Source organism: Bos grunniens, chromosome 5 (assembly GCF_055505025.1).
Source record: "Bos grunniens cultivar Pamir isolate PY7600 chromosome 5, Bosgru_T2T1.0, whole genome shotgun sequence".
Lineage (NCBI taxonomy): Eukaryota > Metazoa > Chordata > Mammalia > Artiodactyla > Bovidae > Bos > Bos grunniens.
The window spans coordinates 15279553-15294656 of record NC_141169.1 but is presented as its reverse complement, the minus strand read 5'-3'; the positions used below and the strand labels follow the sequence as shown (position 1 = coordinate 15294656).

General features: G+C 36.1%; 1 protein-coding gene across 2 annotated transcripts in view; it reads left to right on the top strand.

Moving 5' to 3' along the window:
• SLC6A15 (solute carrier family 6 member 15) overlaps nucleotides 1-15104 on the top strand; it is a 56554-nt gene that overhangs the window by 19015 nt on the left and 22435 nt on the right. For both annotated transcript variants that reach the window (XM_086403703.1, XM_086403704.1), the window contains exons 2-5: nucleotides 4783-5276; nucleotides 11740-11897; nucleotides 12268-12394; nucleotides 13663-13844. In XM_086403703.1, coding sequence (XP_086259829.1) covers nucleotides 4988-5276; nucleotides 11740-11897; nucleotides 12268-12394; nucleotides 13663-13844 — 756 coding nt within the window. In that variant the 5' untranslated portion in view covers nucleotides 4783-4987. The remainder of the gene's footprint in view (nucleotides 1-4782; nucleotides 5277-11739; nucleotides 11898-12267; nucleotides 12395-13662; nucleotides 13845-15104) is intronic.

Sequence of the window (15104 nt, the reverse complement as noted above, 5' to 3'; positions counted from 1 at the left end):
GGATTGCTGGATCATAAGGCAGTTCTATTTCCAGTTTTTTAAGGAATCTCCACACTGTTCTCCATAGTGGCTGTACTAGTTTGCATTCCCACCAACAGTGTAAGAGGGTTCCCTTTTCTCCACACCCTCTCCAGCATTTATTACTTGTAGACTTTTGGATCGCAGCCATCCTGACTGGTGTGAAATGGTACCTCATAGTGGTTTTGATTTGCATTTCTCTGATAATGAGTGATGTTGAGCATCTTTTCATGTGTTTGTTAGCCATCTGTATGTCTTCTTTGGAGAAATGTCTATTTAGTTCTTTGGCCCATTTTTTGATTGGGTCATTTATTTTTCTGGAGTTGAGCTGTAGGAGTTGCTTGTATATTTTTGAGATTAGTTGTTTGTCAGTTGCTTCATTTGCTATTATTTTCTCCCATCTGAAGGCTGTCTTTTCACCTTGCTAATAGTTTCCTTTGATGTGCAGAAGCTTTTAAGGTTAATTAGGTCCCATTTGTTTATTTTTGCTTTTGTTTCCAATATTCTGGGAGGTGGGTCATAGAGGATCCTGCTGTGATGTATGTCAGAGAGTGTTTTGCCTATGTTCCTATACACTAATAATGAGAAAACAGAAAGAGAAATTAAGGAAACAATTCCATTCACCATTGCAACGGAAAGAATAAAATACTTAGGAATATATCTACCTAAAGAAACTAAAGACCTATACATAGAAAACTATAAAACACTGGTGAAAGAAATCAAAGAGGACACTAATAGATGGAGAAATATACCATGTTCATGGATTGGAAGAATCAATATAGTGAAAATGAGTATACTACCCAAAGCAATTTATAGATTCAATGCAATCCCTATCAAGCTACCAACAGTATTCTTCACAGAGCTAGAACAAATAATTTCACAATTTGTATGGAAATACAAAAAACCTCGAATAGCCAAAGCGATCTTGAGAAAGAAGAATGGAACTGGAGGAATCAACCTACCTGACTTCAGGCTCTACTACAAAGCCACAGTCATCAAGACAGTATGGTACTGGCACAAAGACAGAAATATAGATCAATGGAACAAAATAGAAAGCCCAGAGATAAATCCACGCACATATGGACACCTTATCTTTGACAAAGGAGGCAAGAATATACAATGGATTAAAGACAATCTCTTTAACAAGTGGTGCTGGGAAATCTGGTCAACCACTTGTAAAAGAATGAAACTAGAACACTTTCTAACACCATACACAAAAATAAACTCAAAATGGGTTAAAGATCTAAACGTAAGACCAGAAACTATAAAACTCCTAGAGGAGAACATAAGCAAAACACTCTCTGACCCAATTCTTGACTGTCCGTTGCTCCATTGTAGATAGGAGGCTCTTACCTGGTAATGATGACAGCTAATGCAGCTGCTTGGTACCAACAAAGAGCAGTCCTGACAGCTTGTTGGCCAGGTGACTCTCACAGGAGTGGATAATGCTAACGTGGTAGAGACTGTGCAGTTACTTGATTCTGATTATCCTACTTCTCATGTGACCTGTAGGATACCACTGCTTTATCATTCACTACTTCATGTCCTTCCTGGACATTCCTGTTTTGAAGCAACAGTGATACACTTTTGGAGATAACCAATTATATTTTCAAACCTTCACCTATGCCATACTTTTAAGTTCTTCAGGCAAACATAAAAGTTTTCTCTTTCAGAAAAGTTGGGTCTTAAAATTTTGAAATTTATTTGACTTACAAATTGTTGTCTCATATACTAAGTTTTTATAACTCCACTCAGAAACCCAATTTATATTTTTTGACTATATGCAGCCTCTGTATAAGAAAGGAATGCCTCTGACTCAGTAAATATAGGGCCTTGGGGTGAAAGGCAAAAAAAAAAAAAAAAACTGAAACCAAATGTGTAATAATGCAAAATACTTGTAGTTATTATACAATGTAATTGGCCATACTTTAAGTTCATATAGTTGACAGAGTTAAACATTAAGAATGTGAGATTGGTAAGATTAAGTCATTCTCCAAGGAGACATTATGGCCTATTGAAGAAGAGATATACTTTCCCCCAAAAAAACCTCACTTGTTATTGTGGAAGTTTCAATGTTAACTGCAACCCCACCCCATATTATCCTATAGTGATCCCCATCCCATATTATCCTGTAGCAGTCCCTAAGAGAAGGAGGTGGGTAAGAAACAGTGAGAAAAGAGAGTATAAATTATTTCACTTGTGACATTATTAATGTACGATCACTTTTGATTTTGCTTATAATAGAAAAGGAACTGTAAATGCATGCAAATAGATATATAATATTCCTTTTTAAGTTTTAAATTTTATAAACTTTGCCTGAGATTATTGCATTATAAATCTGTATATGTAGTTAAGTATATTTTAGGAATTTAAAATATAAAATTGCATTTAAATTTTGTTTCCGTTAGACACTGATTTTTTCATAGAAAAGATGAACTTTGGGTTGTTGTATAGGAATTTTGAAATTAAACTTTGCCAAAAAGATTTACTATGTAAAGCTGGTATGATTATCTGTTGGGCCATTTCCTTCTCCAGGGGATCTTCCTGACCCAGGGATCGAACTCAGGTCTCCTGCATTGTAGGCAGATGCTTTTACCCTCTGAGCCACCAGGGAAGCCCATGTGAAAAACATGCAACAGTGTCTAAATATGTTTTCTTTTTTTTTTTTTTCCTGCTAGAAGAAATACAATTCTGAGATAACTGATTTGGGGGAGACTCATGAGTAATACTTTTTAAATTTGTTTTCTTTATGAAGAAGAGTTTTAATATAATAGTACTTTAAACTTCAATACATTCCTTTCCTTTCTATTTTATGGAAAAAAGCAAAAGGAATAACAAATATATGTTTACTGAGGAAAATAAATTGAGTCATATAACTGTGAGAAGTTATATAACTAAGTAAAAAGGTTAGGACACAACTCCAAACTTGTCAAATTAAAACAAATACCCTTATCCTTGTATCAGTAAAGTTATTATGCCAACGGTTTATCATTAGATGATCCAAAAAATGTAGACAGTTAGACAATTTATGTCTCACAAATAGCACTTTGTTATGTCAGGTTGTCTTCTTCCAGCAAAAATTATTTGGAAACAGCTTTTTTCAGCTTTTCAATGATTATATGTTTTCATTTATTGAACTAATATTTACTGAACTTTAGAGGGAAATAATGCAAATTAAACAGGCATAATCCCTAACTTCACAAACTGTTTCCTTATTCAAACCTTGTTAGCCTCTTTAAAATAGTTAACTTTAGAAGTTTTTCACTTATTCTAGAGATGTTTCTATTATTCACAATATTTGGGGAATGCTGCTTCTTCAAGAATTTTCTTCACAGTCTTTCTCTTATTATTCACCAAGTCCTAAATTAGTGTTTTTCCTTGAGGTACACATTTTAATTTTGTAATCAATGAAACACCTCCAAATCTTAAAATGACAAATAGATGATCAAGTTAAAGAATTTTTTTTTTCTTTTGGTGACCCAGTACTCTTTTTATTAAGGTTATAAGATAAAGTATGACAGAATGTTTTTCGGACTTTTTCAAGGTAAACCTAACAGCAGTTCCATTAAAGAATTCCATTCTTTTTCTATCAGTGAATGGCAGAATTCTTTTGGATATTATTTTTCAAGCTTCCTGATCTAGTTTTGACGAGAAACTCTCATACATTTAGTTACTTTTGAAAACAGATAATTTCACACTGGTCAGAATGGCTACCATCAAAAAGTCTATAAATAAGTTCTGGAGAGGGAGTAGAAAAATGGGAACTTTTATACACTGTTGGTGGGAATTTGTTCAGCCACTATGGAAAACAGTATCAACATTCCTTTAAAAAACTGAAAAAGAGAACTACCATATGATCCAGCAATTCCACTTGTAGGTATATATTTGGAAAAATGGAAAACTCTACTTCAAAAGGATGCATAAACCCCACTGTTTAATGCAGTACTGTCTACAATAGCTAAGACAGGGAGGCAGCCCATCAGCAGGCAATTGGCTTATGAAGATGTGGTGTACACACACACACACACACACACACACACACATATACACACAAAGGAATATTACTCAGCCATAAAAAGAATAAAATATTGCCATTTGTAGCAAGATGGATGGACCTAGAGAATATTATGTTTAGTGAAGTAAGACAAAGAAAGACAAATACCAAATGATATCACTTATATGTGGAATCTGAAAAATAACACAAATGAATACAAAACAGAAACAGGCTCAAAAACATAGAAAACAAACTTATCCGCTACCAAAGGGTGTTTAAGAGAGGAAAGGAGAAATTTCCCTTCCTGCAATATATCGCTTAACAACTTTTCCCTTAATAGCAAATGAATGAGTAGATGAATATGCTAACAGAAGAAATTCTATATAAGACAAATTTACAGGGATAGCATGCAATTGTTTATGTAATTTTATAAGTACTTTATTCAGAGAGGGAAGAAGGAATTAAGAAAAGGTTTCAAAATTCTACTTACAAATGAACTGAGTATACATTATGCAATGGGGTATATCTGAGGCTGAAGTAGATTTTTGCAAGAAGGAAGAAGTTAGCTAAAAGAAAATGTGTGTGAAGCTCTTGTGTACTTTACAATTCTTATACTTCTGTGAATATTAAGCTCTGAAAGGTCAAGAACAAGCATATATTTTATACTATGCAGAAAGAGTTTGCATCGCAAAAACTAAGAAGACGAAGTCTTTGGTATTTTAAATATTTTTCTCATTAAATATTATTTTTTTCAACTTAAAATTTTACAGGTACCTACAGAATATTGAACAAACAGATCCAAGATCCATAAGACTTTATCACCTTGAATCAAAGATTTCTTTGATATCCTCCTCCAACTTTTATTCATATCAACTAACATATTTTTAGTTGATTTAAGAATTTAAGAATTAAGAAGTTTGCCAAAAGGAAAGTAAAAAAAAAAAAAAAAAAAACTACTACTACCCACACTTTCCAATGCCGAAGAATAGCAAGGTGGTAAAAAGAGAATTAGACGATGAGGTTATTGAGTCTGTCAAAGACCTTCTTTCCAATGAAGACTCAGCTGATGATGCTTTTAAGAAGAGTGAACTAATTGTTGATGTCCCAGAAGAGAAAGACACAGATGTTGTAGAAAGATCTGAAGTCAAAGATGCAAGACCGGCTTGGAACAGCAAGCTACAATATATCCTGGCCCAGGTTGGATTTTCTGTAGGATTAGGGAATGTGTGGCGGTTCCCATACCTCTGTCAGAAGAACGGGGGCGGTAAGTTTCTGTTTTCTGCCTTTTATGTGTGGTTTTTTTTTTTTTTTTTTTTTTGAGTGATACATTGCTGAGTAAATTGATTATGTCAAATAGCAATCATTGTTGCTGCAGTCTCAGTATTTTAGAAGCTATGAATTTCATTGTAAAACCAGGGAGACGCCTTTGTTGAAAGTGAGTTAAGCTTTGTTTTCAGATTAGGTTTCCATAGGAGCTGATGACTTGCTATGAACACACAAGGATTGCTTGAGGTCATAGTCTCAAATTTTTTCTGTGGATCCTGTTAACATCTCAAAATTACTGCCTTTTCTAACCAGTGTTCCATTCCTTGTTCCTCTCAGTTATTCACTTTGGAGAAAATCCTCAAGTTTCTGATACAAAAGATATTGGTGAACAAGAGAGAGAATGTTCTATCCACAATGTATTAACTCTGAGTTTTAAGTTGTTTCATTCTTGAATGAAACAAAGTTACATATAATTTAGAATGATTATAGTCTTCGGTTGCCAACCAGAACTTTGTAGATCCCAGTAGAAGGAATTTAACCAGATAATTAATATAATACCAGATAGTCTTCGTCTGTAGATATCAGCACCCTTAAGATGCTGTAAAGAAATTAACATTTTTGATTTCAAGCAAATTATCTCCATCAGCATATTTAGCTATTTGTATTTGTGCATATAATTGCAAGGGTTATTTAGTGAAAACTGTCTTAAAATCAAGAAAATAAAAACATATACAAAAGAATAGATAGTTCCTATAGGATACAGGCTCAATAGTACACTTGAGTAAAACTGAACATTACCTAACATTCAGTTCAGTTCAGTTCAGTTCAGTCACTCAGTCCTGTCCAACTCTTTGCGACCCCATGAATCACAGCACGCCAGGCCTCCCTGTCCATCACCAACTCCCGGAGTTCACTCAGACTCACGTCCATCGAGTCAGTGATGCCATCCAGTCATCTTATCCTCTGTCATCCCCTTCTCCTCCTGCCCCCAATCCCTCCCAGCATCAGAGTCTTTTCCAATGAGTCAACTCTTCTCATGAGGTGGCCAAACTACTGGAGTTTCAGCTTTAGCATCATTCCTTCCAAAGAAATCCCAGGGATGATCTCCTTCAGAATGGACTGGTTGGATCTCCTTGCAGTCCAAGGGACTCTCAAGAGTCTTCTCCAACACCACAGTTCAAAAGCATCAATTTTTTGGCGCTCAGCCTTCTTCACAGTCCAACTCTCACATCCATACATGACCACAGGAAAAACCATAGCCTTGACTAGACGGACCTTTGTTGGCAAAGTAATGTCTCTGCTTTTCAATATGCTATCTAGGTTGGTTATAACTTTCCTTCCAAGGAGTAAGTGTCTTTTAATTTCATGGCTGCAGTCACCATCTGCAGTGATTTTGGAGCCCCAAAAAATAAAGTCTGACACTGTTTCCACTGTTTCCCCATCTATTTCCCATGAAGTGATGGGACCAGATGCCATGATCTTTGTTTTCTGAATGTTGAGCTTTAAGCCAACTTTTCCACTCTCCACTTTGACTTTCATCAAGAGGCTTTTTAGTTCCTCTTCACTTTCTGCCATAAGCGTGGTGTCATCGGCATATCTAAGGTTATTGATAATTCTCCCGGCAATCTTGATTCCAGCTTGTGCTTCTTCCAGTCCAGCGTTTCTCATGATGTACTCTGCATATAAGTTAAATAAGCAGGGTGACAATATACAGCCTTGACGTATTCCTTTTCCTATTTGGAACCAGTCTGTTGTTCCATGTCCATTTCTAACTGTTGTTTCCTGACCTGCATACAGATTTCTCAAGTGGCAGGTCAGGTGGTCTGGTATTCCCACCTCTCTCAGAATTTTCCACAGTTTACTGTGATCCATACAGTCAAAGGCTTTGGCATAGTCAATAAAGCAGAAATAGATGTTTTTCTGGAACTCTCTTGCTTTTTCCATGATCCAGCAGATGTTGGCAATTTGATCTCTGGTTCCTCTGCCTTTTCTAAAACCAGCTTGAACATCAGGAAGTTCACGGTTCACATATTGCTGAAGCCTGGCTTGGAGAATTTTGAGCATTACTTTACTAGTGTGTGAGATGAGTGAAATTGTGCGGTAGTTTGAGCATAGGGTTGTTAAATTAAAATAACTTTAATATTTGCTTTACTTTCTTTACTATCTTTACTATATACTTATATGGAAGCTGTTAAAACAAGTGTGTTTAAATACTAAATGTTTTCTACGTGGCATTTCGGCACATAAAGGAAAGAATGCCTATTTTGGTATTTGATTCCAGTTTGTGATAGGTTTGGTGACAGGACAAAAACATGGTTTTATTTTATTTTTTATTTAATTACCAACCTATAAATCAGTTGAAGTAATAAAACCATTCTCATGTGAAATGGTTTCTTTTAGTCACTAAGATAAAAAGCTAAGGTGTCAGGTGACAAAATACATTTAATGTTTTGCTTACTTAATTCAACCAGGGGAAGACCAACAGGTTTGGGGAAAAGTAGGAGAATCCCGGGGACAGGGGAGCCTGGTGGGCTGCCGTCTATGGGGTCGCACAGAGTCGGACACGACTGAAGTGACTTAGCAGCAGCAGCGCGTGTGATGGCTTCCCAGGCGGCGCTGGTGGTAAAGAACCTGCCTGCCAGTGCAGGAGACGTGAGATGTGGGTTCAATCCCTGGCTTGGGAAGGTCCCTGGAGAAGGAAATGGCAACCTACTCCAGTATTCTTGCTTGAAGAGTCCCATGGACAGGAGTCTGGCGGGTTATAGTTCATGGGGTTGCCAAGAGTAGGACATGACTGAAGCAACTTAGCCCAGCACACACAGCCTGTGTGATAAATCTGCCTGAGAGGTAAGAATCAATACATGGAGTTGGTGGTACACTACCCATCACTCCACTGAACCTGCAAGCTCCTTAGCTAGTCTTTAATATCACAGATTAATTATTTACCAAATCAGCCACAAGCAGCTAAGTACTACCCTGCTTTATATTTCACAACAAATTATCCCATTTGCAAGATGGGCAGAAGATGAATTCTTATTTTCAGACCTTTTGCCTTATGCACTTTATTGACCATACAATTGAGGAAGAGGCTATCTTGGCTGAAAACTCAGGTTTCTTTCTGTTTGATACAGTATTAGTCTTGGTGGAAAACTCTAAAGGATTTCATAGTTAGTTATCAGTTAGCAAAAATGGCTCTTGCTCCTTACTTTTATATGTAAAGAAAATCAAGATGCCCTTCCAAGAATTGTCCCCTGTCTTCTAATTACAAGTGCTAGAGAGTGATATTATAAAACACCAATGGACTTCATTATTTTGAGATGGCTGTTGGAGTTTAAAAGGTGGTACTATGCATGCAGTATAGCTTTGAGCATCTAGGTATTTGTTTAAACAGTCTCAACTTGCATAAATCGTATTCATCATTTGAGGTACTTTATGAATAACAGAATAAAAAGTAATAGACCAATATACGTTGATCTGTCTGGAGATATTACTTAAAGCACAATGCTTAAGCTTGAGAGTGAAAGGGAGAATGTTAGTTGCTCAGTCATGTCCGATTCTTTGCCACCCAATGGACTGTAGCTTGCCAGGCTCCTCTGTCCAAATGATTTCCCAGGCAAGAATTCTGAAGTGGGTAGCCATTCCCTTCTCCAGAGTATCTTCCTGACCCAGGGATCAGACCCAGCTCTCCCGCATTGTAGGCAGATTCTTTACCATCTGAGTGACCAGGGTAGCTCTGATTAAGTTTAGTAAGTGTTATAATATAGAAACTACCAGCTCAGGTTTTGAAGCCAGTTTGACTATGAAGCCTGGCTCTTTCCTTCACTATACAGGTGATCTTTCACAAGTTAACTTACTATTTCTGGCTTCATTTCCACACCTGTAAAATGAGGGTAATAATTGTGCTTGCTGCTGCTGCTGCTAAGTCACTTCAGTCGTATCCGACTCTGTGCGACCCCATAGACGGCAGCCCACCAGGCTCCCCATTCTGTGGGATTCTCCAGGCAAGAACATTGGAGTGGGTTGCCATTTCCTTCTCCAATGCATGAAAGTGAAAACAGTGAAAGTGAAGTCGCTCAGTCCTGTCCAACCCTTAGCGACCCCATGGACTGCAGTCTTCCAGGCTCCTCCGTCCATGGGATTTTCCAGGCAAGAGTACTGGAGTGGGGTGCCATTCCCTTCTCCAATAATTGTGCTTACCACACTGGATTCTTGTAAGGAATAAATAAGTGATTACATGTAACATGGATAGAAGTATGCCCGGCAAGTAGTAAATGCTCAGTTGTGTTTTAACTAGGACTATTTTAATTTCCAGGACTGTAGAGTAATTTGAGTCTGAAGAAATGGCTAGGTATCTAATAACATGTCATGTGCACATACCTGAGAAAATATTCCCAATGAGTCCAGTCTTCATTCATTCTCTTTTTTTTTCTCCTAGTTGTTCACACACACGTAAACCTATTCACGCCCCAGGATTTCATGCAGGTGTTAAAGTGCATTTTCAGTCCTTCAGGAAACATTCTCAGGTCATTAGTGCCTGAATGCTGTTAGTCATCTTAGGGTTTGAATTTTGATAATTCTGTTTTATAATCTCACGCATCCATGCTTTACATTACATACTCCTTTGTAGAATCAACTCATGTCTCAAAGTCTGAAAATCAGCTGTAAGAGAGTAGAGATTTTCTACCAACCACCATTTTAAAGGAAATTCTTATACATGGAAATTATTTAAGAGGTGTATAGACACTGAGATAAATGACTTGAAAAAAAATCATTAATATTTACCTCTTCAACAGAAAAGGTACCAGAACAATTTGAACAGCTTCCAAAATCTATTCAATACCATTATTCATTTTCTTTTTAATGAGAGAAATATAATGAATGGCCTCCTCTTTAAAAAGGGCATTAGTCCCCACTTGGTAGTATCTGGTTGGAAAAAACTCCAGATATGAAATTTGAATTTAGCATGTCCATTTTAAAGATTATCTAATGAGTAATTTGCATATGTATTCTCATTTAGATATGAGTACAGGTTTCTTGTTAGACTTTATCAATAATAGAGTCTAATATTAACATTGTCAATTGATTTAGTACATTTTTAAGTCACTGGGCATATGTCTTAAGTTGAGATTTAGCTGTAAAATAATATGCATATATATTTAAGTATGAAAACTTTACTATGAAAATATAGCACATATATTTTATAATAGCTATTATCTTTTTTTTTTTAATTAGTATTCATTCAGTTCAGTTCAGTCACTCAGTCGTGTCCGACTCTTTGCGACCTCATGAGTCACAGCATGCCAGGCCTCCCTGTCCATCACCAACTCCAGGAGTTTACTTAAACTCATGTCCATCGAGTGGGTGATGCCATCCAGCCATCTCATCTTCTGTCTTCCCCTTCTCCTCCTGCCCCCAATCCCTCCCAGCATCAGGGTCTTTTCCAGTGAGTCAGCTCTTCGCATGAGGTGGCCAAAGTATTGGAGTTTCAGCTTTAGCATCAGTTCTTTAAATGAACAACCAGGACTGATCTCTTGGACTGGTTGGATCTCGTTGCAGTCCAAGGGACTCTCAAGTGTCTTCTCCAACACCACAGTTCAAAAGCATCAATTCTTTGGCATTCAGCTTTCTTTACAGTCCAGCTCTCACATCCATACATGACCACTGGAAAAACCATAGCCTTGACTAAACAGACCTTTATTGGCAAAGTAATGTCTCTGCTTTTTAATATGCTATCTAGGTTGGTCATAACTTTCCTTCCAAGGGGCAAGCGTCTTTTAATTTCATGGCTGCAGTCACCATCTGCAGTAATTTTGTTGTTACCTACCCCTTAACAGAGTTTTGGAAAACCAAAAATTACTTATTTCCCGAAGTGAACTTTTTTCTATAACATATATATGGGAAAAAAATACCATTTGTCTGTGGTAGATGTTCTTTTTCTTTTTTCTTCTCTTTTAGTCTAAGCAGGCATTTCTTCTTCCCTGTCGTTACTTAGGGGAAAAGTCAGTTTAGTGTCATATCATCTCATTCATTTTGCTTTATCAGATTTGAAATGCATGATTTAGATGAGTTTGAGTAAAATTTAATAAATGACTTCATTAACATTTTGTGAATAAGACTTCCAGGAGCCTTTGAAACCTATTTGAGAAAATATTTTAAGGAATCAGTTATTTTTACAAAAAGTAAAGTTGTTTTACCTTTTCAGTAAAATGAAACTAAAGCTATTCATTGATATCCTTACTTTTTTTCATAATTATTTTTTATCAGAAACTATTGGTAGCAGTCAAATTCAGGTTTCTGATACCAGAAAGCTTAAAGTAATGAAATTGCATTTTCTCTAAAGTCTTTTATAATTATACGTATGGAAGTTTAAATGTCATCTTTCATGAGATAATCAGAATTAGTGTATTCTATACTGTGGCTGTTGAAAATATAATCTATTTTATTTGTTCTTCTCTCTATAGGTGCCTATCTTTTGCCATATTTAATACTACTACTGGTAATAGGTATTCCCCTTTTCTTTCTGGAACTTTCTGTGGGTCAAAGAATTCGGCGAGGAAGCATTGGTGTGTGGAATTACATAAGCCCTCAACTGGGAGGGATTGGATTTGCAAGTTGTGTTGTAAGTTTCCTGGTATGGTATATGCCATATGATTTTTTTACAGGGTTTGTAATTATATAGTCTGAAGTTAAAAGCAACCTTGGAGTGTGTATTTCTCTAACTCAACTCTTTAATCATGTGTTAAAAAAACCACTCCTGGAGCTTGCACTAATACCCAAAATATGCTGTAATGTGAATGTAGTACAATCTTGTTAATGTGTTTTCTTAAGGCCTATGAGAGTCATCATTTTAGAAAAGATAATGTGTCTCAAATAAAAATTTAAAAAGGTTTTTTTTTTAAGTATTAAGTGGGCTTTGATGCATCTCATCTCATTGTTTCAAAGGTAGGGGCAGGAGAATTTTAATGTAATCACACTATTTTATTTTGCAGGTATGCTTTTTTGTGGCTCTCTACTACAATGTCATCATTGGCTGGAGTCTGTTTTATTTTTCTCAATCTTTTCAGCAGCCTCTGCCTTGGGATCAGTGTCCTTTGGTGAAAAATGCTTCACACACTTGTAAGATATCTACAATGTAGAGTTTTTGTATCTAAAGATCATAAAGTTAGTAAAGCTGGGAGCTTTCAAGATATTTTTTCTAAAATCTTTTGAAGTGATTGTAACAAACTTTCCTTGATATACTCAGAAAGATAGAGTTTGGCATCATTTATTTAGTTCTTTATTTTATTGTGTTATTTTATGTTGTTTTATTGTGCCCCAGGATGTTAGGATAAAAAATTGTCAGCCTTCAGTTACAAACTTAGACAATATTTTATTTTGTTCGTCTTTATTGATGTCTTACATTTGCATTAAAATAAAAAAGAGGAGAAAAAGAATAATTTAGATTGAAGAAATTGTTTTTATGTCTTGGGTTCTGTTGTTCTATGTTTTTCTTATCTTTTAATTTTATATCCTAGAATATAAAGAATAATTCTGTAGCGCTGTCCGGTAAATATCGAATGTAACATACATATGTAGTCTGAAATGTCCTTAGTCGCCATATTTACAAAAAGTAAAAAGGGACAGTTGAAATATTTTATTTAGTCCAATATATCTAATATATTAATATTCTAACATAAATTTAATGTAAAATAGTGATGTAATAATTTACATTGCTTTTCTCATACTAAATCTCCAAAAACCCCTTTGTATTTTATGTTTACAGCACAAGTCACTTGAGACTAGGTCCATTTTGAAGGTCACATATGTGAAGCAGCTAGCATTTTTGATGGCTCTGCCCCCTAGGAAGTCAATCAGATAATTTTGGGGGCAAAAGGGGCTATAAAACTGATATGTTTTAATCACCTTGATAAAAGCTAGTGCTTTCATGCTCAGTCTTGTCTGACTCTCTGTGACACTTTGGACTATATAGCCCTCCAGGCTCCTCTGTCCATGGGATCTTCCAGGCAAGAATACTGGGGTGGGTTGCCATTTCCTCCTCCAGGGGATCTAACCAGGGGAACCCCATCTCCTGTGTCTCCTGCATTGCAGGCAGCTTCTTTACTTGCTGAACCATCAGAAAAGCCCCTGATAAAAGCCTCACACATTCCTATTTTAGAAATGTGTAACAAGATAATCATCAAAGAGGATTTGTGTTTGTTGATTTTTTTTTTCATATTTTTTCACAGGAGATTTCACTGTGGATTTAAATGCTTCTGTAGAAGCATTAAGAAAAGTAGTACTTTTCTAGGAAATGTTAAGAATTGATTTACAGGCTTACTGGGGGAAAAAAATAGCCTCGTTACTCTTTCTTGTCTGAAATGATTGTGTTACCTTTCTTTCTACAGTTGTAGAGCCAGAATGTGAAAAAAGTTCCGCCACTACCTATTATTGGTACAGAGAAGCACTGAATATTTCCACTTCCATTTCTGAAAGTGGTGGCTTAAACTGGAAGATGACCATCTGCTTGCTGGCTGCCTGGGTTGTGGTGTGCTTGGCTATGATCAAAGGCATTCAGTCTTCTGGAAAAGTTAGTATGTCAGAGCCCCTCCTGCTTCTGCTAAACATCTAATCGCCATTCCTGGGAACTATTCCCACCCCCGGCCCCTCTCCACCCAATATAAATAAATCTGTCTGAGCAAGCTGCAAGTAACACTTCAATCTAGGCAGTTAATTAAAGACTGGTAAAAAGTGGTATTTTTTTAAAAAATGTGTTTAGACCAAGGAAAGGACACAAATAAAGATGTAAGTTTTTTATAATGAAATCTAAAGTTGTTTATAATCTTTCCCTCTTCTATCAAGATCTGTTTTGAACTTTTTTGTCGACACTTAACAGTCCTTTCATTTTACTGGTATTCAGCTGAACCTAATGTTTTAGTTGTCTGATTAGTTCCAATCATGGAAATTGGGAAATGTAGTAGAATAAAGAACTTGTTTATGTTATTTGTGTATCATTTTTTTCTCTGCTCTAGGTGCTCTAGGGAATAGTTGCTTACAAGATTTTAAAAGTCCATTGTGGAGTGTTTCTTAAATATCTGAACATTAGGTAGTTATAATGATCTCAACAAGAAACGTAGAGTAATATAAAAGACTAAAGGGCGTGTGGCCAGGGCAAATGGAAAATTTTATGAGACTGTGGTTGAGAAAGACATTAAGTGAGTTCTAGATACCCTAGGAAGTCAATCAGATAATTTTTTAAAAGGATGTATTAGGAAAGTAATTGTTATTCACTATTTTGCTTTCATAGTACATTCCCCCCTCCCCATTGCCGTTGTTTTAAAAGTCTCTGTTTCTTTTGTCTGGATCACAGCAGGAATTAATTTTGGTTCTTCTCTCTGCCCTGTAGCAATCCATCTCTGTTGTTTTCTCTTTCCCAAGTATAGATCTGATCATGTATCTTTCCAGGTTAATATATTGCCACTTACCATCATATACTAATAAGAGTGGGAATAACTGTATTAAGATAGCAGCAGTCAGCAGCAGTAAAAGCAGCAGCAGTAGTAATAGTGGTAATAAATGACTATGAAGATGATTTTGACAATGATCAGAGCAAGAACAATAACAGATGCCAATATTTATTACATGTTTACTTTTTTTTTTTTACATGTTTACTTTGTAGTAGGCACTATGAGAAGTGCTTCATATACTTTATCCCATTTAAATCTGAAAAAAAAAAAAAAAAACCCAAACAAAAACCTCTAAGAAGTAATTGCTACTCTCAGACCTGCTTTACAGATAAAAAGCAAGTTTGTGGAAACAGGTAACTAGCCCAAAGAATAATGGTTAGTAA